This window comes from Vigna umbellata, chromosome 2 (genome assembly GCF_029865625.1).
Source record: "Vigna umbellata cultivar VRB3 chromosome 2, Vumbellata_1.0, whole genome shotgun sequence".
Lineage (NCBI taxonomy): Eukaryota > Viridiplantae > Streptophyta > Magnoliopsida > Fabales > Fabaceae > Vigna > Vigna umbellata.
In genome coordinates this window covers 52,366,403-52,390,383 of record NC_142166.1, presented here as the reverse complement: position 1 = coordinate 52,390,383, position 23,981 = coordinate 52,366,403, and the positions used below count along the sequence as shown (strand labels likewise).

At 30.9% G+C, this 23,981-nt stretch overlaps 3 protein-coding genes across 3 annotated transcripts; all 3 read left to right on the top strand.

Moving 5' to 3' along the window:
• The first annotated feature begins 11,500 nt into the window (after window positions 1-11,500).
• Window positions 11,501-14,318, top strand: ADC2 (arginine decarboxylase 2). Its single transcript, XM_088107483.1, has one exon. The coding sequence runs from the start codon at window positions 11,956-11,958 to the stop codon at window positions 14,011-14,013; it is 2,058 nt and encodes a 685-aa protein (XP_087963609.1). The 5' UTR covers window positions 11,501-11,955; the 3' UTR covers window positions 14,014-14,318.
• Window positions 14,319-19,298: 4,980 nt separating this feature from the next.
• LOC124824565 (ubiquitin fusion degradation protein 1 B-like) lies at window positions 19,299-21,756 on the top strand. The gene is made up of 9 exons (XM_047297001.2): window positions 19,299-19,477; window positions 19,741-19,815; window positions 19,923-19,947; window positions 20,043-20,075; window positions 20,176-20,297; window positions 20,390-20,520; window positions 20,796-21,010; window positions 21,094-21,278; window positions 21,505-21,756. The coding sequence occupies exons 1-9, from the start codon at window positions 19,475-19,477 to the stop codon at window positions 21,592-21,594; spliced, it is 879 nt and encodes a 292-aa protein (XP_047152957.1). The 5' UTR covers window positions 19,299-19,474; the 3' UTR covers window positions 21,595-21,756.
• A 793-nt stretch (window positions 21,757-22,549) lies between these two features.
• On the top strand, window positions 22,550-23,073 carry LOC124824566 (small ribosomal subunit protein bTHXm). The gene has a single exon (XM_047297004.2). The coding sequence runs from the start codon at window positions 22,597-22,599 to the stop codon at window positions 22,855-22,857; it is 261 nt and encodes an 86-aa protein (XP_047152960.1). The 5' UTR covers window positions 22,550-22,596; the 3' UTR covers window positions 22,858-23,073.
• The last annotated feature ends 908 nt before the right edge of the window (window positions 23,074-23,981 follow it).

Genomic DNA, 23,981 nt, shown 5'->3' with positions numbered 1-23,981 from the left:
GTGTTTAGTTTCGGCACTTCAACTTTATTCTACTTGGATAACAGTAGGATACAAACAAAATTTCATTATTAAGATAAAATAAAGAAATAAACATGTATTTATATACATGCATACAATATTTTTATCGTTAAAAAGTCTTTCAGAATAATATTTAAAAAAAATGTCGAGAACTCAATTCAATACAGACAATATTTTATTATTGTGAAAATTTATGTACATGTTAATCCTTCATACAGTCGTGAACATTAACGTTATTTATAAAAACAAAACACGAACCACTGTTACTGTTTTTTAAGTGAGAAGTAAAAAGTTTATTTTTATACAAAACTCTTTCGTTATTTAAGAATATAGAGATGGTGTTTTTTGTTCGAGATATGAAAATGGTTTTCGATGCGTGAGCTGATTCAGTTTCGTAAGATTTCAGCCGAGTTAGATTGATAATTTTTTTAACGGCAGGTCAAATTGAACTTAACTTCTTAATTCATTATTAAACGGTTTTCAATTGGATTAAAGGTAAAATGACTTGTAATTTACCGATGATCTTTTTTATCAAATTTTCATTCACTTTTTAAATATATAGAATGACAAATTGTTTTTTTTTGAAATATTTAAACATTTTTTAATAATGTTTAAACAATTTTTATGTTTAATATTGATTTTTTTAATAAGTAGATAAATTTTTTAATTTTTTAATTATTATCTTTAGTAAAATAAATTAACTTTCTAAGTACAGTTATATAAAATAATGAATTTAGTCATTCTATTCTTATTTTAATAAATATATTACATTAATTAAAAAATCCTTAATAAATAAATAGATGAACCTACTAATCCATCAACAAATATGATTCAAATCAGAGTTACAAAAGTCTTTTACTTAAAAAAATAAATCAAATTAAACATACTGATTTTTAGCTTTAACATCTAATAAATTAAGTTGGCTCATTTTGGTCACCGATAATTTATATTATGAGACACTTTTTTCTTTCTCGTGTTTATCATAAATAAGTGATTTTTCTCTTTACTTTATTGTGTCATATTTTAAACTTTTACTTTTAATATCTTAAAAAGTAATTTTAAAATGATTAAACGTCGGCTGTGGATTCCTGAGTGTTGGGAAATAAACGGTGAAATGATGAAAGAAATATAGTGTAGATTTGAACACGTGGGGCCATTGCAGTGTCTGGTCCCCTTAGTGGCAGATAAGGTTGATGAATGTGGGACATAATACTAAAATAACAACAGTATATATGAACCTCGTTTTCCACCAGAGTACGTGAATAACCCACACCATCCTTACCTGCCCGGTTAACAACGCCCCCATGCACACCTCTATTATCATTTTAGGTTTTTGAAATTTTAAAAAGTTTAAATATGTTTCTAGTCCCTAAATTATTGACCGTTTCTGGTTTTCGTCCCTCTCAAAGTAAGGTACAATTTGGTCCTCATTCTTTTCGAAACGTTCCTTTTAGTCCTCGAAATTCTGGTTTTAGTCTTCATTTGTTGCTAAATGAGGACCAAATTTTTAAACAGTGTTTAGTTTTCGAGGACTAAAATGAACGTTTCGAAAAGAATGAGGACCAAATTGTACCTTACTTTGAAATAGGGACGAAAACCAGAAACGGCCAATAGTTTAGGGAGTAAAAACATATTTAACCCTTTTAAAAATTGTAATATATTAATTATATTAATTTAAATTTATAAAAATATAATACAACTTAATATGAGTGTATATTTTATATAATTATTTTAAATAATATATCATCATCGAGTTAATTAAAATTAAAATTAAAATTCAATTTTAAAAGTAATAAACAATATATAAAAATATAAACAATAGACTATAATAAAAGAAAAGATTAATTATTGTAGAAATACAAATGTTAGATGATTAAAAAAAATTATGAGAGTAGATGATATAGGATTATAAATGATAGACCATGTATGTATGTAGAAAAATGTAAAAAGTTGACTCTGAAAAATATAAATCTTACAATACAAAAAAAATACAAATAATAAATATAAAACCACAAATGGTAAACTATGGAGAAAAAAATAAATAATTGACTCTTAAAATTACAAAGATTAAATTTTTGAGGATTAGTCCTTTTAAAAAGTCATCAAGTTTTAGCATTAATTCGTATTTCAAACTCTTATTTCGTATTTCAAAATTCTTATTTACTGGTTTTTTCTTTAAAAGACAAATTATAAATAGTATAAATAGTTTAATAGTTGACTTTGGTTAGACATATGACTATATTATATAGATTGATATATATATATATATATATATATATATATATATATATATATATATATCTTTTTATTATTAATTTTTCATCTTTTTTATCAACTAATTAAAAATATATGTTAGAAACTATTTTGACAGCTTCATGAATTTTATTTACTTCATTTTAAATTTTATTTTGTTTTTTCTAATTATTTGTATGCAGTCAGATTATATTTTTCAATGTATTAACATTCTCATCTGATTGATGAAATTAACATTGAAATGTATTAACACTGTCATCTAACAACGTCAAAATGAAAATGTAAATTGAATTTGAGTTTGAAATGAAATTGAAATCAACGTATTAAACTTGAAATGAATTGTCAAAATTCAAATCCAGAGACTTTAATGAAATTACACAAACTAAAGAATGGAATCAAGTTTTTTTATAGTTCAGTAAAATAATATACATAGAGCAGGAATAATAATTGTACCATATGAGCCGGACGGTTATAACGATACCAGTCATATGCATTGTCTGACGGTCTTGACGAACGTCCAGCAAAATGGCACACCACATGAGTCGAACGGTTATGACGATACCAGTCATAGACGGTCTTGACGAACGTTCAGCAAAAGGGCACACCACATGAGCCGAACGATTGTGACGATACCAGTCATATGTCTTGTCAAACGGTCTTGACGAACGTCCTGCGAAAGGCGCAGCGACGATATTCGTCATCTGCCTTGTTGGACGTCTTGACGAACATCCAGCGAAAGGACGTACCACACAAGTCGAACGACAGTGACGATATTCGTCATCTACCTTGTCAGACGTCTTGACAAACATCCAGCGAAAGGGCGTACCACACAAGCCGAACGACCATGAAACCATCCCGTCATCAATCTGGTCGGAGAGACTTCACGAACGATCGACGAAAGTCTAAATTAGATATCCCAATAAAGATTAAGGTAAGTAACTATTAGAGACGTTGGGCTAGGATTGGACCGTGATTAAAACTTCACTAATCTCAAGCCCGTAATGAAAACTATAAATACATGTCAAAGGTAAGAGGTCAGAAGGTTGGTATTTATTGCACATTCATTGTTGTTCCCTTGAACTCACGAACAAACAATCGACTAACTTAAGCATCGGAGCACCTTTGACAGGTACATCTCTGAGCGACGTGATGAGAAAGAAGAGGAGAGATTGTGACCGAACGGTGTTCAAGAGAATTGGAGTGTGAGACCGAACGGTATTCAGGAGTACCGACCAATGTCCAGGAGGACAGGAGGAGAAAGCGTGATAGGGTTAGGATAACTCAACCTAGCAACCGAAACAATAATAATGTAAAAATACACTTACATATATTATGAGCAATATACGAATACGTAAAATTTGAAACAATAAATAAAAATTTCATGCTTATAGCAAGACGTGCAGAAGATGAAAGCATATACGAAGAAATATTTTACTTAAAGAAATAGTGCAAAATGAAAAGAAATCATAAATTTATCACACCAATGGAATCCAATGTGAATGTAGATTTATAAACATAAAAAACCCTAAACGTAAATATAGTTATAAATTATATACAAATATATTAAAAAATACAGAAAAAAAAAACGAAATGTAAATGAATTGACCAATGAAGATCTGAAAGATAAAGTAACAAAGCATAAACACTGATATTAGTCAAAAATAGTTGTTGTCCACAAATACTACACAAAAAATAGAGGTCTATTGGAAAAGTTGCAGAGCATGAGGAAGAAAGGACGATGAAATCAAAATACTTATTCCAAATGCCATTCGATGGTCACAAATCTATAAACAACAGAGAAGAAGTACGAGGAAATGACAAAGGAAGTAGCTATATACACTGGATGGTAGCAATAAAAAAAATAAGACTTTGGTGTTTCAGCCACTAACATTAGTCATGAGTATTAAAAAGTGAAGAGTACCAGTGACACACTTTTCTATTTATTTAACATACATTACAACAATAATATAGTCATAAAAAAATTTTATATTGGAAAAAAACAATAATAAAATAATATATTTTTATATTCATTTGACATTTATTACAAAAATAAAATAGTAAATTTTTGTATTTCTTTTTTTAAAAAAGTAAAAAGTATAAAAAAAATAATATCAAATGTAAAAAATTATGTATGGTAAATATATATTCTTTAAAATAAAAAATAAAAAATAAAAAAAAAATAATATTAAATGAATCCAAATTTATGTATATCACGACAAATTTTTAAATCATAAAAACTTAGGTTTGTAAAAGAAGAAGTTTTTAGGTACAATAATATGAATGGCACGGAGAGACTGGACTTTAGTGTGTTAAGATAGTTGAGAAATATAACTTGTAGCAATTGTGTGATGTCAAAATCCATTCTAATTTGCTGGGTAATTCGATTTATCATGAGTATTAGTTAGGTTGAGTTTAAAAAAGTTGTAATTTTTTTATGTGGACTAGTTTTTAATCCGGTTTAGTTAAAATCGATTTACCGGGTTTAATTCGTAATGAGCCGAGTTGGGTCACAAATCCACCTAATTTAATTTTATTATTTATTATTTTAGGTTTTAATATTATTAGTTAAGATTTTTATTATTATATTGTAGATTGTGATAAAGAAAAAGATGTTTCAAGAGAGAAAAATATTATAAATTTATCTATTCAAGACTTTAATATTATAAATGTATAAGTGATACAAAAATTATTAATATTAAAAACTTATTTTTTCGTCTTTTTGTACATGTTTTTGGATTTCGTTTAGATTGTATGATATTTTTTATTTATTTTGAATTGTCTTTGGAGTTTAACATCATTTTAGAGTGACGTTTTTTTAGATTTGAATTAAAAAACTGTAATTTTTTTTTAATTAAATGAGTCAGTGAGTCAACCTGTTTAACCCACCAACCTATGATGGATCGAGCTGGGTTCAAATTTTTTCAACTTGCTAATAAGTGAGCCGGATTGGGTTGACTCACTAACTGACGAATCCGTGATGGACCGAGTCGAGTCGAGCCTGATTACCCGTTTTTAACAGCTTTAAGCAATTGGTAGACTACACTTTTTAAACATTCTTAAGCTTTTAATGTTTGTTACTCTATAAAAATAAAATTATTTAAGATATATTTTAAATTGTATTAATATATTTTGTAAAATGTAAAATTATTTTAAAAAGAGTTATAAACGATCTTATTTAATCAATACCAATTGAAGATCCATGTATATTGACAAATTCACTAGTAAATATATTTTAAAAAGAGTTATAAACAGATCTTATTTGATACAATGGTCATCCGGCCTAACTTGTATGAAGGTCGAACAGTGAAAACATTTCTTAAAAAACATCAAGAATTAAGGTTAGAGGTGAGTACCAATTAGTGTAATGGGTTGAGGTTGAACCGTGATTAACATTTCATATTTTATGCCTATCTTAAAAACTATAAATAAAAGTGAAAGATAAAAGGTAAGTGATATTTTTATTATGAATTTAAGACTTTGTTCTAATATTTTTTTGACTATTTATTGACTTAAACAAGCATGTGGATCGATTTGAAACAACGAATGAGAATTTAGACTAAGAATATATATAACTACCCCAACTATTAAAGAGTGAATGTGTAAACGTGTGTTTTGTGGAATTGCTTGATCCTATACCTGAAAGAATTATCAGTCTTCGTTGACTTTCTTGAACAATATATTTGAATCTACCCTTGCAAATGTACTTTTCAAAATCTGAAGGTAAATGATTGAATTTTTAACATAATATGTTCCCATGCTACCACTTGTTGCTGTCATGTGTAACGTTTGGCCACGTTTTCTCCCTCACCTCCATTGCAATTTATTTATACCAACTTCATTACAAAACCATTTCAACACACTTAACTTGATTCTTGAAGAATATACCAAGCGGAGAAGATGAGTCAGGGCCAGTCAAGGCGTCCGCAACCAGGCCAAGACCCTATCAAATACGGTGACGTTTTCGATGTCTCCGGCGACCTGCATAGAAGCCCATTTCACCGGAACTCGGCGGGGCAGCTTCCGTCATGCAATCTGCCGCCAATCAGAACTTGATGATCAACATCATATATTCTGATGTTGAGAAATTAAATTTCTTTATCTACCTTTTCAGATCATTTACAACACTATTTTTTTATGTGAGCTTTTAAGAATAATATATCTTATTTAACATATTATCACTAGGCATTTTATTTGGTTGGCCAATTTTTATCAAATACTTTTATTATTTGTTAAAGTAACATTACTTAATCATCTTATAAGTAAAGAAACTTTGAGCAGTCATCTTTAAATAAAACATTTATACATATTTTTTTTCCATTCGACGTATTTATAAATTTATAAACAATTCATTTAAATATCTATGCACATAAAATGTTCTAAATATATTTTTTCTGTAAGAGAAAAGTAAGATGAAAACGATGACCTTCTTATCCTAACATGATTTGTGTTGAATAGTGTATCTCACAACTGTATAGCAAAACTTGTTTTATTTTGAAATTGTCCAATTTCTTAAAAAAAATCGTCATATATATATATATATTTGTGGAATTTTTTTCTGTCAAAGCTATACCACATGGTAAAATTCACATGATATATTTAAAAAGACAATGGACTTCAAAAATACTAAAATTTAAATAACAGAAAAAATTCAAGTTTTATGTGTAACATTGTTGACTTGGTTAAACCTATATTAACTAAAAGTCATACCTTTCGACAGCAACAAAATGATACATTACAAAGTCATACAACAATATGGTCTTACTTTTAAATGGACAAGAAAAAAAGGAAGAAAAAAAAACATGTAGTATATCAAAGGCCATCTTTATTTATTTTAAATTTGTTGACGTTCCTTGAGCAGATAAATTGCTTTTCGCAATTGCTTATAACGACGCATGCAAAGTTATATATATATATATATATATATATATATATATATATATATATATATATATATATATATATATATATATATATATATATATATATATATATATATATGTATATATATGTTCTCACTGTTGGAATGGGTTGATTGGGATAATAAGAATTATTTTTTATTTGTGACTAATTTTTGGAAAGAATTATTGGATTTTTTTAAAATTATACATTTATTTTATATTTAAATAATGATTCATACAAAATTATATTAATATATTATGAATAAACACAAAACAATAAATATTTTCTAAATGTTATTTAAAGGACAAGAATGTCCCAACGTATTATATAACTGTAATTAATAATTTATTTGATACAAAAGAAAAATAAAATTATAAGTAATTTTAACATCATTCATCTTTTATTTTAAATATTTGTCTTTGATTTTGTTGCTAAAATTTAGGTTTTTTAACCTCGGTATTTTTTATGAATTTTTTTAAATAAGTCGTTTAACTTTTTAGATTTTAGTTGAGTCTTTATTTTTAAAAAATGAAATAATTAAATCTTAATGGTAATGATCAATTATTTCAATTTTTAAAAATAATAACTTAATTAAAACAAAAAAAAATAAAAAAAAACTTATTTTAGAAAAATTAGAAATAAGTATATATGGCTTATTAAATCTAAAATTTAAAATATAATTAAATATAAAAAAGTTTAAATTAATAAAAATGTATTTTAAAATATAGTTGTTGTTTTGTGTTTAAAATACCATTGTAAGCATAAAAAAAAATCAAATACGATGAAAATAATGTTAATTAATAAAATTAATTATTTAAATTTAAATTTAAATATAGTGAAATCAAATATTATTAATTATACTTTTAAACATTGATGTCAAGGCTTTGATTAACATTCCATTCATTGTATTTATATTATGTAAAAAAATTATTACTTAATTGAATGTACCTTAAAAGAATCTTACTATCTTAACTTAAATATGTTTACCTTAATTACATGATTTATACGAACTATTGTAAGTTTGTAATGAGAATATTTCTGTGATGAGTTTTTGATGAAAAACATCGCATACTTTCATTTCAAAATAGTTTAATTTAGTACGTTTCTCATTTTATTCTCCCTTATCTAGTAAAAATATTTCTATAAGTTGTGAAAGATATGTTTTATTCGTTATCTTCTTTATTTAATAAAATAATAATAATTATACATAGTTTAAAAATGCATTAATTCATCAAAAGAAAGCTTTTATCTCTTACGTGCACAAGTAAACGTTATAGGAGACAATGATATTACTATGTTCTTACTACGTCCACAAGAGACATTGTGTAAATTAAGATCATTAATTATTGTAACAATAAGTTGACAAAAAAATCTGTCAATAATAAATATTGTAATTTATTAATGAAAAATGCCGATAACTTTTTACACTGCTAATTGTAACCAAAAGTTATATTATTAACAATAATATCCTTTAGCAATACTAATGGTAATTTATCGACAAATCTTTCTGAGAGATTCAATATTGACAGAAAATATCAATTAATAAATTAAATTGTAAAATTCATTAATAAATTTGAATTTACATCAGAGTAATCGCAAGCCGTAACTGAGAAAAAATAACAGTGTCATAACTAAAAAATTACTAAAAAAATATTCGTATAATATATTATGTTTGATCTTAAAGTAGATTTAGTTTACTTTACATATTTAATCACATAACATATAATTAACTATTAAAAACGTTTTAAAGACTAAAAAATTAGTCCAAGGTTAATAAATTAAACTAAGTTTTAATTGGATCTTTGAGATTTTTTTTGTCATTATTACCCAAACTTGGATATAAACATGAGATTTCAATGTAATAAAATACTTGTAGAAACTCATGCGATATGAGAATCTTATTTTAAATTGTGTCAACTTTTGCATAAACATACAAATCCTAGATAGAAAGTAAACACTCTATAAATCTATATTAACTCCTTGTGTCGCTTTTCAAACATAAGTAATAAATTAGTAACGATATATAATTTTCATTGTAATATCACTTAATGTAATAGTAATTACCACTTATACTATTTTTGTTAAAATTTATGTACTTATATTATTTTTAGTAAAATTTCTGTACTTACATTATTTTTGTTAAAAATTTTGTACTTATATTATTTTTGTTAAAGTTTCTGTACTTACATTATTTTTGTTAAAATTTTTGTACTTATATTATTTTTGTTAAAATTTCTGTACTTATATTATTTTTGGTAAAATTTCTGTACTTATATTTTTGTTAAAATTTCTGTTATAACATTGTGACTTCTATATTATTATTATCATTTCATTGGGACAGTTATCTTACAGAGTCAACAATATCATGAAAGTTGCCATTCAACAATATTATGAAAGTTGCCATATAACTTATAAAAAACACTTCAACTTACATTAATATTGTTTCCATTCTCTCTGGTGTTATTATCTCTTATTATCATATTTTACTAATTTATTATTAATTTGACACGTAACAATATTTTATAAACACTTTATATTCTCTATTTTATCCTAAAATATTTTTTTTATAAATATACAAATTAATTTTTTTAATGACGAAACTTAAAAATAGTTTATCAACCGAAATAAAAAAGCATTTTTATATATTTACAACTACATTTATCCTAGTGTTTATCATTGTTATCATTATTATCATTTTTATTATTGTAATTTCAATAATAATTATTTTTTTATTAGGTTAAAATAGTCTTTATATCCCAAATTTTTAAAATGTGATTTACAATATCATATTGTTTATTGTTTATAGAATAATAATATGAGAGTATGAATGACATGTATGATTCATACTTAAAAATGACCAATGAAATTCTTTAAAAATTAGTAATTGACATAGGTGGATAATTCTTATGGTTGCCACAAAAAATCATAAATTAAGATTAAATTTATAAAACTAATAGTTATCTGGAAATAGCTTCTTTATCTATTTAGTTTAAGACAGTGTATTTCTTTTAAATATTTTTCAGTTTTATTTTTCTTAAATTTGAAAACATTATATTTTTTTTTCAAAATACGGCGCCGTTATTCCAAAAAAAAAAGGTTTTAAGAGAAATAACTTGAAAGAATATATAATTATTATTGAGTGTTCTTGTTACACGGAATAAAAGAAGTTATTATACTTATGTTCTCTAACAGAATCATTCTTTATCAAAATAAAATTACATATTCTTATAAAAAAAGTTGTTTATATTTTTGAAAGAAAAGGCAAAAAATCAACAGCTAATTATTTTACGCAGTAATATTTGGAAATAAAAACTAGTTTTTACACAGTAATAATCTTCTAGCTCTAAAGAAAAGAAATATTTTTAAAATTATTAATTAAATTATTGAAAAAAATGTTTGTTTTTTAAATGCTATTTGGTACGAATTTACGGGGTTTTGTGATCGTTGAATGTGAAGTAGTCAAATAAATACACCTACGTGTTATAACAAGTATCACATATAGTATCAGATGGTGACGTGAGTCAATCTAGGCCGTCACTTCGATTACACGTTGATACGTTAACAGTATTCAAATATTGAATCAGACCGGATAAAATATCGAGTTTATTTTTATAAACTGACTAAATATAAATTAATCTGTTTGATAAATATATTCTTGTTTTGATATGTTTATACATTTTGTAAATTTTTATAACTTATAAATATTTATAACATATATTTTTAACCGACACAAAATTTTGCACGCTGCAGATTAAGACGTATAAATATAATTACCAAATTATGCTAATTTAATTTATTTAAAAAGTGTAAAATTAATTATTTAATTAATGTGTTATCGATTAGGTTATTAATTATAAAACGAAACATGAATGAAGTATGAGATTGTATTTGATGGTTTCCTAAGAAAACAGTGGAGGAAGTTGAATTATTTGAAAATAAAAAATATTGGAATATTGTAAAAAGAGAGTAATTTATTTTTGGAGGGAAATTACAGGAGAAGATGAAATGCAGGACAGTAAATAGCTGGAAATGGAAATGGCGAGAAAGAAAAGGGTTTAGGAGAGAGGTCCCACAGTGCAGAGACACGCGGCAACTCGACGATGCTAATTGCAATCATGATCCTTATATACTCCAAAAACATAGTAACCACATTTAATTTAAATTTAGTTGAAAGGAAAATGGATAATTTATATATTTATAAAGGAAAGCGTGAGAGACACGGAAAGGAGGCCCAGGGCCCAAAAAGCCCATTAACTTGCTTCCCTAACAAACCCACCCGTCTTCCTAGTTGCTTCCCTCGCTCAAAGCCCCTATAAAATGGTGATTACGTTCATGCAATTCTCGCCCAGTCGCACCTTCTTCGTAGAAGCCTTATTTTTCTCTCTCTCCGTTCCTAATCTGAAATACTGTTAGAGTCTTGTAGTCTGTGTCCTTCCCCTGTTTGCGGTATTCACTCCCGTATTTTCAGCATTACAGTTTTAGATCTCTCTCCCGCACCAGATCTGGTGCAAGGGGTGTGTTGTGTTAAACGATTGTGTGAATCTTGCTCCTGAGGGTAGGCGTGGGGATACCGGAGTCTTTTCGGGAAGGAAGAGAGGGGACTCTCCGTTTTCAATAGATCTTCCACTGTCTTCTTTTGAGGGGGAAGCCGGGGCCTCGGCCTCGGCGGCTTTTAAAGCCCCCACCTTCACAGCCCTATCAACAAAACCCTAACCGTATTCTTTTCTTTTTTTCCCTTTTTTATATTAATTTTCTAATTCATTTTGATCGTCGCCGCCACAAGAGATGCCTGCCCTGGCTTGTTGCGTGGATGCTGCAGCACCTCCCGGCTATGCATTTGCCGGTGACATCTCTTTTCCGGCGCCGGTCGCCTTTACCGACGTTCCTCTGCCTACGACAGACGACAACACCAGCCATTGGTCGCCGTCCCTCTCCGCCGCTCTCTACAACGTCGACGGATGGGGCGGTCCCTACTTTTCCGTCAACGCAGCCGGGAACATCTCAGTGCGCTCCCACGGGTCCGCCACCCTGTCGCACCAGGAGATCGATTTGCTGAAGATTGTGAAGAAGGCCTCCGATCCCAAATCTATAGGGGGCCTTGGCCTTCAGTTTCCCCTCATTGTCCGTTTTCCGGACGTTCTCAAGAACCGCTTGGAGTGCCTCCAGTCAGCGTTTGATTACGCAATCCAGTCCGAGGGTTACGGTTCTCATTACCAAGGAGTTTACCCTGTGAAATGCAACCAGGACCGATTTGTGGTCGAGGATATCGTCAAATTTGGTTCGCCGTTCCGGTTCGGCCTGGAGGCAGGTTCCAAGCCGGAACTCCTTCTGGCTATGAGCTGTTTGTGCAAAGGCAACCCTGACGCGTTGCTAATATGTAACGGCTTTAAGGACGCGGAGTACATTTCTCTTGCCCTGGTCGCCAACAAGCTGGCTCTCAACACCGTGATTGTTCTGGAGCAAGAGGAGGAGGTTGATTTAATCGTTGAATTGAGCAAGAAGCTTTGCATTAAGCCCGTGATTGGGTTGCGTGCGAAGCTCCGAACCAAGCATTCTGGTCATTTTGGTGCGACTTCAGGCGAGAAGGGTAAGTTTGGTCTGACCACCGCTCAGATTCTCAGGGTTGTGAAGAAGCTGGACCTTGCTGGCATGCTGGATTGTTTGCAACTGCTGCATTTTCATATTGGTTCTCAGATTCCTTCGACAGCGTTGCTTGCTGATGGCGTGGGAGAAGCCGCGCAGATCTATTGCGAACTGGTTCGGCTGGGAGCGAACATGCGGGTCATCGATATTGGAGGTGGACTGGGCATTGATTACGACGGTTCCAAGTCGTGTGACTCTGATATTTCAGTCGGGTACAGTCTGGAGGAGTATGCTGCCGCGGTTGTTCACGCGGTTAAGTGTGTGTGCGATCGAAGGTCCGTCAAGAATCCTGTTATCTGTAGCGAGAGTGGAAGGGCCATCGTGTCTCATCAGTCGGTCTTAGTTTTTGAGGCGGTTGGCACTAGCAGCACCGTGGGCGGAGCCTCCTCCTTGGCTTTTTCCTCACCATATATGGCGGGGGATCTGTCGGAGGACTACCGTTTTCTGTCGGAGGCTGCTTTTGGAGGGGATTATGAACGCTGTTTGTTGTACACGGAGGAGCTGAAGGAGCGATGCGTGGAGCAGTTCAAACAGGGGACGGTGTGCATGGAACAACTTGCAGCGGTGGATGGGTTGTGTGAGTTGGTGAGGAAGGCTGTTGGAGCTGGGGAACCTGTTCGGAGATACCACGTGAACCTTTCCGTTTTCACTTCCATTCCGGATGCGTGGGGCATTGAACAGGTGTTTCCCATCATCCCCATTCATCGTCTGGACGAGAAGCCTTCCGTGAGGGGTATTCTCTCGGATTTGACTTGCGACAGCGATGGGAAGATTGACAAATTCATCAACGGGGAGTCCAGCCTGCCGCTGCATGAAGTTGATGGAGGTGGTTACTATTTGGGAATGTTCTTGGGTGGGGCCTACGAGGAGGCGCTCGGTGGATTCCACAACTTGTTCGGCGGTCCCAGCGTTGTGAGGGTGTCGCAGAGCGATGGTCCTCACAGCTTCGCAGTCACGCGGGCCGTGCCGGGTCCATCATGTGGAGATGTTCTTCGAGTGATGCAGCACCAGCCCGAGCTCATGTTCGAAACTCTCAAGCACCGCGCGTACGAATATGTCAGCCAAGACAATGCTGCGGTTCTGGCCTCTGGCCTTGCTCGCACTTTTGACAGGATGCCTTATCTGGTTCCCCTGTCTTCCTTTGAAGAAGCTGCCCTTCCCGTTTCCGATGAGGACGAGGGCGTGCAGTGGTCTTATTAGGCTCGCGTTTGCTTGAAATGGGTTTCGCATTCTCATTCCATTTCTGTCTGTTCGTGTTGCTTGTTTGTTGTCGTTCGTTCGTGGTGGTCGTCGAGCACTTCAATTTTTCTTCTTCAGTTTTCGCTGTTTTTAGTTTAGCACAGGATGCAGGACAAGGACAGGTTCAGTCAGTTGTTGTTTTCTGCATTTTGTTTCGAATCAAATGTCTATTACTTTCGCTCAAGTTCTAGAGTAACAAATTTTATTGTTGCCTTGCTTGTTATACTTAGAATAAAAATGTTCTGTTATGGACAATTTCCTTCTTATTTTTCGTTGTTTTGGCTTATTTTTCGTTTTGTGGCTGGAGTTTGAACTGGCTTGATCGTATGTGTGTGTACTGAGTGCTGTGAGGCGAGGCATGGAGATAGCGTAATAGAAGAAAAAGGGTTTATTCTGATAGTGATGGCATTATTGTTGGTGGGGGGGCCTTGTGTAGATTTTGGAGTATGTCGCTACTGAACCTATTGGATGTTTAAAATGTGGTTGGTAAAGTATGATGCATGTGGGTGGTGGTGGTGGTGGTGCTCTTATTCTTCAGAATTGGCATTGGTAGGTAATAATAGAGAGGCTAAATTTGCCTGTTCTTCGTTCAAGATTGGGATGCCGTGCTGCGTTTGTTAAATTCTTTGCGTGTGGGGTTGTTTGGATTTTCTTATAAAAACATTCACGACACATGTTACTGTTACATGATATCTGTTTCTGTAGAATATTAATATAATTTTCTATATAATTAAAAAAGATTCCAATCTCTGTCACAATAAGACGAAAGGTTTTAAACCAAGAGTTCATCATAATCCTTTCTAGGACTACGTCAACGTGTACAAGGTTGACCTCAATGAGACTTCTTCCTTTCTAGGACGGGAGCCCTTAAGAAAACATCAATTTCTTATAACCATTTATTGCATTTAGTACGTGTTACGAACATATTAAAAAGTCGGAGAGGTAAGTTTTTTATGTATCCCATTGAAAAAAAAAATCACTTACTAGTTTTAGTTGATATACAAAAGGTACTACCAGCAAGCATTAGAAAATTATCTTTTCAGCTTTTGTTTCAATATATACTTTGGTCACTTAACATCCTTGTGGTCATTGAAACAGGTATCCTGTTAGGAGCATGCATCCTCAGATTTCTTTTATGCTATCGATTCATTTACACTAAATACAACTTTTTTGTTAAAAAAAAAGAGAGGAAGTTTCGTATTGATTTAATATTATACTTGTATGGTTTCCTTAAAAAATATAGTTATACTATTAAGATATTAATGACTTGTATTAGATATGGTAATACTCGAGTTTTATATCTAGATGTGTCAATATATAATTAAAAAATACACTGTATGTTGACAGCAGGTTGAATTCTTGACCACTTCAACTCCGTCCCACAGTATAGACCAGAAGATACACAATTCTTAGCATTGAGGTGGTCCAAAAAAACTACTTAGAGGACATATAATCTCCATGTCTTAAGCGTTGAAAAGTGAAGAAATTCAATCCTAAGTTTGTAAAGAAACTGAAACACGTAAGTTCTGTTGGCAACTTAACCCAATGCAGATATTTTCATTGTTGTTTGGTTACCACTTTGAAAGATTTCCCCCTACTTGACTAACGGTTATTGTACCATGACAGTGACCTACCACCACAATACTGCAAAAGCAAAGCCTGTCAATGCACTACTGAGTATCATTGAGACAGAATATTTTAGATGGACTTTGCCCCATTCAATGTATGAAAAAACCCAGTCAAAATAAGAGGCAATCCTTTAGAAACAACCACGAAAAAGTATTCCCCAAGGGTTCATCCACATAATACACGAATCACATAATACAAGACATTGAATCTTAGTAATGCTACTACAATAAATAGTTATGCCGATTCATTTATCTCCTTGTCTAAACAAGAATTAAATATGCAACGTTCAAAAAACTTTAACAGGCTTCGGAGACAAATCACATGCAATGTTGCATAAGTTCCTAGTACAGTTTTATTTTTCTTTTACTACTACTGCGGCACGAATGTTCCCATGTTCTTAAATTTGAGTTGTCGGGGTGATTGAAATTGTTCATTCAGAAATGGAATGGCCCTATTGATTGTTTTTTATTAGTTTAGTATGCATTGCGCAGATACATTGGGTAACAATGCATGACTTATCAACAGTTTACGGTTTGTTTGGTTCTTTGTTTTGTCCACGTGTTTTGTGTTGTTTATTTTGTTCTTTCCGGGTCCATGCAATGGACTTCAATTTTAAAATACGCTTGCTTGAATGCTCCTGTCACACGTACATTATGCTTAATCTTCTGAAAAGCAACAGCTCACGAAATATCTCTATCAGAAGACAAAGAGATTGCCATCAAAACATAACACAGACGCTCCATACAAAGTCATACGTTCATTAGGGTTCTCTTCTCATTTTACTTTTTATTAACTTTTTTTTATAATTAATATATGTTTATTATTTAATCCCTACAGATTTCCATTTTTATTAGAGATTATTGGGTTTTTTATTCACTACTTTTCTTTCACATACTTGATATATTCGAGTTTGTTTTTGACTCGCAATTTAACCTATATTTTCTAATTTTCAAATTTTAAATACAAATAAATTAAAATATCATGATATTTGATAAAAATAAATATGTACTCAAATCAAATAAAAATTAATACCGCTTTATTATTTATTTACTTATTATTTTTTGTTGACTAATTAAAGTTTCGATAATTATGGATAATTAGTATTTTTTTCAGTGCACTACAAGAGCAAATGTTAATTTTATACAACTAATTTTATAATAAGTACTTAAAAATATAAATTATATTATATAAATAATCTTTAAGATATGATTTATACTTTTAAATTTACTATATATAATAGTGTAATATTATATATAGGAAGACGGCAGGATGGCTGACAGTGGCCTACGGTTGCCCATGGTGCTGGCGGCACAAGGAAGCTAGGGTTTAGAAATTAGGATTGTCACACAGTCAGATAAACTGTACATGTCATTAACTTTTGTTCAGGGTGGCAGCTGCACCGTTAAAAATTTGACGCTATAACAAAAAAGATTAAGTTGACCAGTTTTTTCAAAATTTGGGACCTTTTTGAACAGTTTAAGAAAAGTAGAACATTTCTCCTCTTTCGAGGAACCAAAAGAGGTATTAAGCCTAATATAAACATTATCTAAATAATATTTTACATGATAAAAATATATAACAAATAGAAATCTTAAATAGAAATAACTGGATACAAATCTATAAATAAGGGTAAAATAAGATGAAAATACCTTATAGATCTAAGAAAAATTTTCGAATATAAGACTAGTCAAAATTTTGAAAGAGAATGAAAATTGTTTTAGCAAAACAAAAAAAATTCTTCAGATGAAACAAATATTAAAAATAAGAGAATAAAATAATAATTTTTTTTATTATCGAGTAAACATTATGTTATTGAATATTAAGAGTTAAACATTCTCATAAAAAAAAATATTATAAAGGAGTGAAAATATTCATGAGAGATAAAAAAGATTAATTTACTTACATCATTTGAACATAATTACATAAATATTCTAATAAGATAAAAAATATCTTGAAAATATGAATTAATTTTACGTTTAGTTCCACGATTAGGAAAAAGTGTATTTCTAATAAAAAAAGTATTAAAATTAAAGACTAAATGTAATATATATGTATATTAAATTACCTAATAAACTATATGTATTTTAACATTTTTAACGAGAAGGAGATAAAAGTGAAGATAAATAGGATGATTATGAAAACGAAGACAAGACAAATATGTATATACTCATCTCCATCCTAGCATCTAATTGATGTATTATCTATACTTAGTTAATGTGAGAATTTTCTGTTAAAATGACATTAATTAGTATAATATTCAATTGATAAATATGTTTTCTTTCCTATTTAAACAGTGTCTATTATATATTTATTTTTCAAAATGTATTCAAGAATTATACAAGTTCTTAAACATATTTTAAACTAAAAAAGGACCATTTTTGTTTCTTAAAGCAGAAAAGATGAAGCCAATATAATTCCTTTTGTAGATAAAAAAGGAAAAATACTTGGCCTTTTGAAGATTATAGAATCACATGAGGTGGAATTATTTAGAGGCATTAGCCACGGGAACGTTCAAGATTTTAAAGGAATAATAATAATATGGTTAGGAATATGAATGGAAGAGATAGAAATGCTGAATGAACAAGTTCCATGCTGGGAATAGGCATATAGTGTGTTATCTTTACCATTATGCATGGTGGCTTGCAAGATGAATAACAACTTTATGGAACCATTCATCCAGTTGACAAAATCAAACTTAATCCCAAACAATCTTTTTATCTGTTTATGTCGGTCAATTAATTTCCCTTTAAACTGCTTTCTGAATATTCTCTGTATATTATGTATTTTTTCTTCTCTCTTTTCGTCATTGTTTAATAGTAATAATACTTTTACTTTAGCCACTTTTCAACCAGTGCACCTTCTCTACCAGGAACAGTTCAAAGGTTTTAAAGTGCCCAATTTTAACTGAAACACTGCACGAGGATCATATTCCACTTTCTACAATTGAAAATTGGCTAACAATTATCAAATGTTGCCATGTTACTCTTCATTTTTTAAACCAAAATCACACAATAGTCAAATAAGAAAAATGTTTTTTCAATAATTTTTTACAATAATTTATGTGATAACTTGTGATTGGTCGTTTCAGATATACAAACCAGTAAAATAGTGACACATAAACTATTATCAAATTAAAAAAATTGTTAATATATCATGGTCGTCAAATAAATACTTCACAACAACTTCGTGTCTCTATTATAATATTTAAATGTTTTAATTGTTTGATTATATTTATAATTTCTAATATGTAAATTTTAAATTTAATTTAATTTTACAAAATTAATTTGTATAATAATATTTGTATTTATTTATATATTTTAAATGGGAGAAATAACGGACGAAAAGGGTAAAGTGTGGGGTAGGTTTCATTTTGGTGTAAAACCATTGGAACATAATTCTTAAATTCGTGATTTCAGTGTTTGTGTGAAAGGAATTTATGCACAGTTTTTCCCTTATCGTCAACGTCGCTTCCTTTTGTTGAATCAATCGTATACACATAATCTCATTAACAAGCATCTTGGAATCTACGCTTGTTCTTGCGTACTTGTTAAGCAGTACAGTAACAGATACGATGCAGATAAACATAGTCATCTATAACATTCAGCAAATGGTTATCTTATCTCGTGTTGATGACCTTCAACAACCATAGTTTTCTACTTCTGCAAGCTCCCTCCTACTTACCAAACTCAATTGAATTTCGTATAATAGCCCAATTTCCAAGCTTGGAATTTGGAAGTTTAGTCGTCTACTTTGTATATTCAGCTTTTTCATACGTGTGAGAGCAGGAAACAAAATGGTATTCTCTGCGTATATATAATATTTATTTCAACTTCTTCAACATGTTATTATTTCTCAGTTATTTATTTCAGCTACGTTAGTTGTAACAAAATTTCTTTCAACATCGCCTTTTTTAATCATTCTTTAATCTATCTCCACGTCTTCGTTTAACTAATGTTTTTTTTACAGTTTAATTAACGAGCATGAATTAACCCGTTTTAGCTCTCTAGTTTACATAGACAGTGAAACAGTAGCATGATGCAGTTTTTGGTATATTTGCAGTTTATTGACGGATATCACAGGACTTCATCATTTGAGCAGACATATCGATGTTACTCTGCTTCATTTATTGAAAAGGTCACAGTTTCTTAATTACGTTTAATGGTTAATGTTTGCTAATTTCAAATGTATCTTACAGAAAATTATTCTAACTGTCAGTTCTCTTTTCTTCATGAATTCTGCAGCCCGAAATCGAAAATGGCGATAAAAGTAAGTCTGCACATCTGGCCATGTTTGGTTTAATATTGTATACTCTTTGTTACTCATCTAATGAACTGAATATGCTATGATTGTTGCTGTTTCAGTTATAATGCCTGCTTCAGCCCTTGATCATCTAGGTCAGTTTTTCAGCTCTAAATGTATATTTGATGTATATTCTTTCGACTGATGTTGATGTTCAACTGAAAAATACCAAGAATGGAGTGTAATATCTTGCAGCATTTTTACGCATCGACTATCCTATGATGTTTGAACTCACTAATGGTGCTTCTGAGCGGGTTTCTCATTGTGGAGTTCTGGAGTTCACTGCAGATGAAGGAACTATATATATGCCATACTGGGTAGGAACCATATATAACAACTTAAACTTTGTGAATATGCTTGTTAATTAGTAGTTTCTTAATGCACAGTTTTAATGAGATGTTCTATACAGATGATGCAGAATATGCTTTTGCAAGAGGGAGACACCATAAGAGTTAAATATTCATCACTACCAAAGGGAACATACGTTAAATTACAACCCCATACAAAGGACTTCTTTGATATCTCCAATCCAAAAGCTATGTGAGTTCTCTGTTAGAATTTTAGAATTTTAAGAATGAGTTTAAGTCTTAAATTATATAAAAATAAGAAAGCAGAGTACTATATAAAAATATGTAGATCCATTAATTCATTATCTTAAAATTTTAGACAGAAAATGGTGTTAATTTGCTCATATCTTGTAGACCTCTTTCTCGATAGATTCAATATTCTTATTGATGCATGTAAAATGAACTTGGTTTTGATTCATAAGCAGTTGAATTTGTTCTATACTTTTATTATCATATTTTACAATGCAGCTTAGAGACGACTTTGAGAAAATTTTCATGCTTAACGACTGGAGATACTATCATGGTGACATACAACAACAAAAGGTATTACTTGGATATTATTGAAACAAAGCCTGCTAAAGCTATAAGCATAATCGAGACAGACTGTGAGGTAGACTTTGCTCCTTCCTTGGATTACAAAGATCTTGGACAGCCTAATATTGCAGACAAAACACAAAACAAAGGTGTATTGATGTTCTTAGTTTGTCTCTTTTTTCGTACGATTCAAGCTCAGATAATCGTACTTAACTTTGGATTCTCCTCACAGGTAAGTTCAATCCATTTTTTGGGACTCCGAGACGCTTGGATGGAAAACCTATTCCTGCTGTTTATTCATCACGGCATAAAAACAAACATGTTCCAAACGTGAATGCACTGTCTTCCACAACATCTCCATCTGGGGGAAAGCTAGTATTTGGATCAAACTTTTACCGTACAAAAGAAACAGGAAAGGTAATTCAGCTGCTTCTCATCAATGCCTTCTTCAGTTTACCCTTTTGAATAGTAATAATTATCAACTCCAGATTCTCTACATTGTTTTATTGGTGCTGTTATCTGCTGAACATTCACAATAAACTGATATCGATATTTTAAAAATCTTTGAAAAAAAACAATACAGAAAAACTCAACAAAGAATTCAAATTCACAGTTATCTACATAATTGTCCTGTTTATTGCAGGAAGAGATGGAGCCAAAACGAGAATCAACCGAGCAAAAGCAACCAAAATTTCAGCCTTTCATGGGGAAGAAGTATTCTCTGAGGGATTGAGTGATATGAAATGAAAGCATAGATTGTAATTTGCTAAGCTGGCCCTGTATGAATCGAATAGAACAATAAACCGAACATCGTTGCCTTTGGTAATCAAAAGTTAAAGAAAATAAGAGAATATTACAATAAAAGCAATAAAAATTATGTTTTGTTTGAGTCTAATCCTATAATTCCAATAAATTTTGTTTTAGTAAAATTGAAAATTAGCCTAAACTCAATCCATCATGGAGACTTGCATTTCTAATTAATTTTCAATTTATGTTTTTAATTTGATCTATTATTTATATTAAATGGTTTAATTCAATACAATTTAAATTATTTTTACACTCTCATGTAATTATAACCTGGTATTGATTTTAGTAATTAATAATAACTACTTAGTTATATTTATAATGATTTAGGTAAATTTTTCTTTTATGTTCTGAAATATTTTTTTATTAAATGTTTAAACTTTACTTAAATTAAAACATAATAATTATACTATCTCAATTCTGTAAGATCTTGAGGGGCTATTATTTTCTGCACTCGTAGTTTCATGTACATTTTGTGGGAGTAGTTAAAAGATCAAATTGCTCCTTTTATTGTTTATATTATGTTATGAATTGATTAATTCTGTGAATTTAGAAGTTTAAAAAGCATCTTAATTTCACAATGTAAGTATAACAAAAAAAAAATAATTTTAAAATAATTTTTTTATCATGCAAAAAAAAATTTGATATAATTTTTTTATAAATTATGTAACTCAACAGTTAAAAAAGTTTTCAAAAATTACACAATCTGCAAACAAAATATTATTTTACATCAAAAATTAAATTTCCGATTTCGCCATACAAAAATATTTTTTCCAAGAATAAATTGAGAATTTTAATTTCTATGGGGTGCAAAAACAAACTACGGGATCAAAAAGAAATGCAAGTAACGTAGCCCGGCCCATATCATGTGGCAAGATGTTTTGTTATTAGATTGGATTGGAAAAGCAGCAACGGGTGCAGATGAGTTACCATGGCTGCGAATGGTGTGAGCATGATGCAGCGGTGCAGCGTGGCTGCGCGGTGGTTCATGAAGGCGGAGAGTGCGGCAGCGACGTCGGCGGTGGCGCCTCAATTGTGTGGGCGCGGGGACAAGAAGACGAAGAAAGGGAAGAGATTTAAGGGATCCTACGGTAACGCTCGGCCGAAGAGAGAGAAGATGATAGAGCGCATAAAGGACAAGGTGGAAGTTCCCAGGTCTACTCCTTGGCCTCTTCCTTTCAAGCTCATCTGATGTCAATTTCATTTTAGGGTTTCCAGCTCATATATGTACTTTCACTACTATTTTCTATTCAATACTTTTCTTTACTCTTGCCTTTCCCTTTCTATTAATTTCATTTGATTAGGGTTTCACATCTAAAATTCCCTCCCAAACTAAAAGTAATTCTAATGCTGGTTGGTTTGTAATAAACATGTTCTTCCCTTAATGGTCAAATGATCTTATTTAGGATTTGCTGTGAGAGATATAGGACACTTTGTAGATGCAGATATTGTCATAAGATTGTGGGGAATTCTTATTTTTGGATTTGATTTCCTTAGAAAACCTTGGTTTCTTAGTTGCAGTTTTTCTTGAGAGATTAGAATGCATGACTGCTTCAATCAGTTATGGAGAACTCTAGAAGAAGTGTGGATTAGTTTTAATCCCGTTTGGGTTTTCTGTCTAGTTTTATACCAAACCAGTGATTTCTTTCCTGTTTATGAACATATGAGACTGACTGAACCGTAATTGGACAGCATTTTATCACAAATAATGAATCAAGAACCCTGTCAATAAGTGTTTTAGCATTTTATTTTTATAACAGGGTTTGCTCACTCTGATAGGCTTATTACTAATTCCAGTGTAAATAACCCACAAAAGCGTGCTAGTGTGATCCTATTCAAACAAAAAGAAATTTAGTTGATGATTGTTGATACTTCCCTCTATTTTGGCAATTTACCTCAAGAAAGTCTTTTATATTCATATTGGAGGGCCCATAACAGTAAGGCCATAGCAATGTTGTTGCCCTGCACCTGAAGAAGTGGTGTTCAGGGACCATCTTCCTCCTCTCAGTTATACTTAACTGGTATGAATTTCGTGACACAAATGAAAACAAGGATGTGGAGTTTAGAGGTATAGTCTTTATCTGAACTATATATATTGTGTTTGGTGGAGGCCTATCAATTATATTTATATACAACTTTCTATGCAAGTATTTTTGTGAAGTTCACTGAATATGCTAAATGAAGTTAGTAACCTATACACGTTTAACACCAAAAAATGGATTGAACACTGTATTGGGACGGGAAATTCGAGATATTTAATATGCAAACATCTATTCGTCATAGGATATATCTTCAACACAGATAACCTTCAAAACT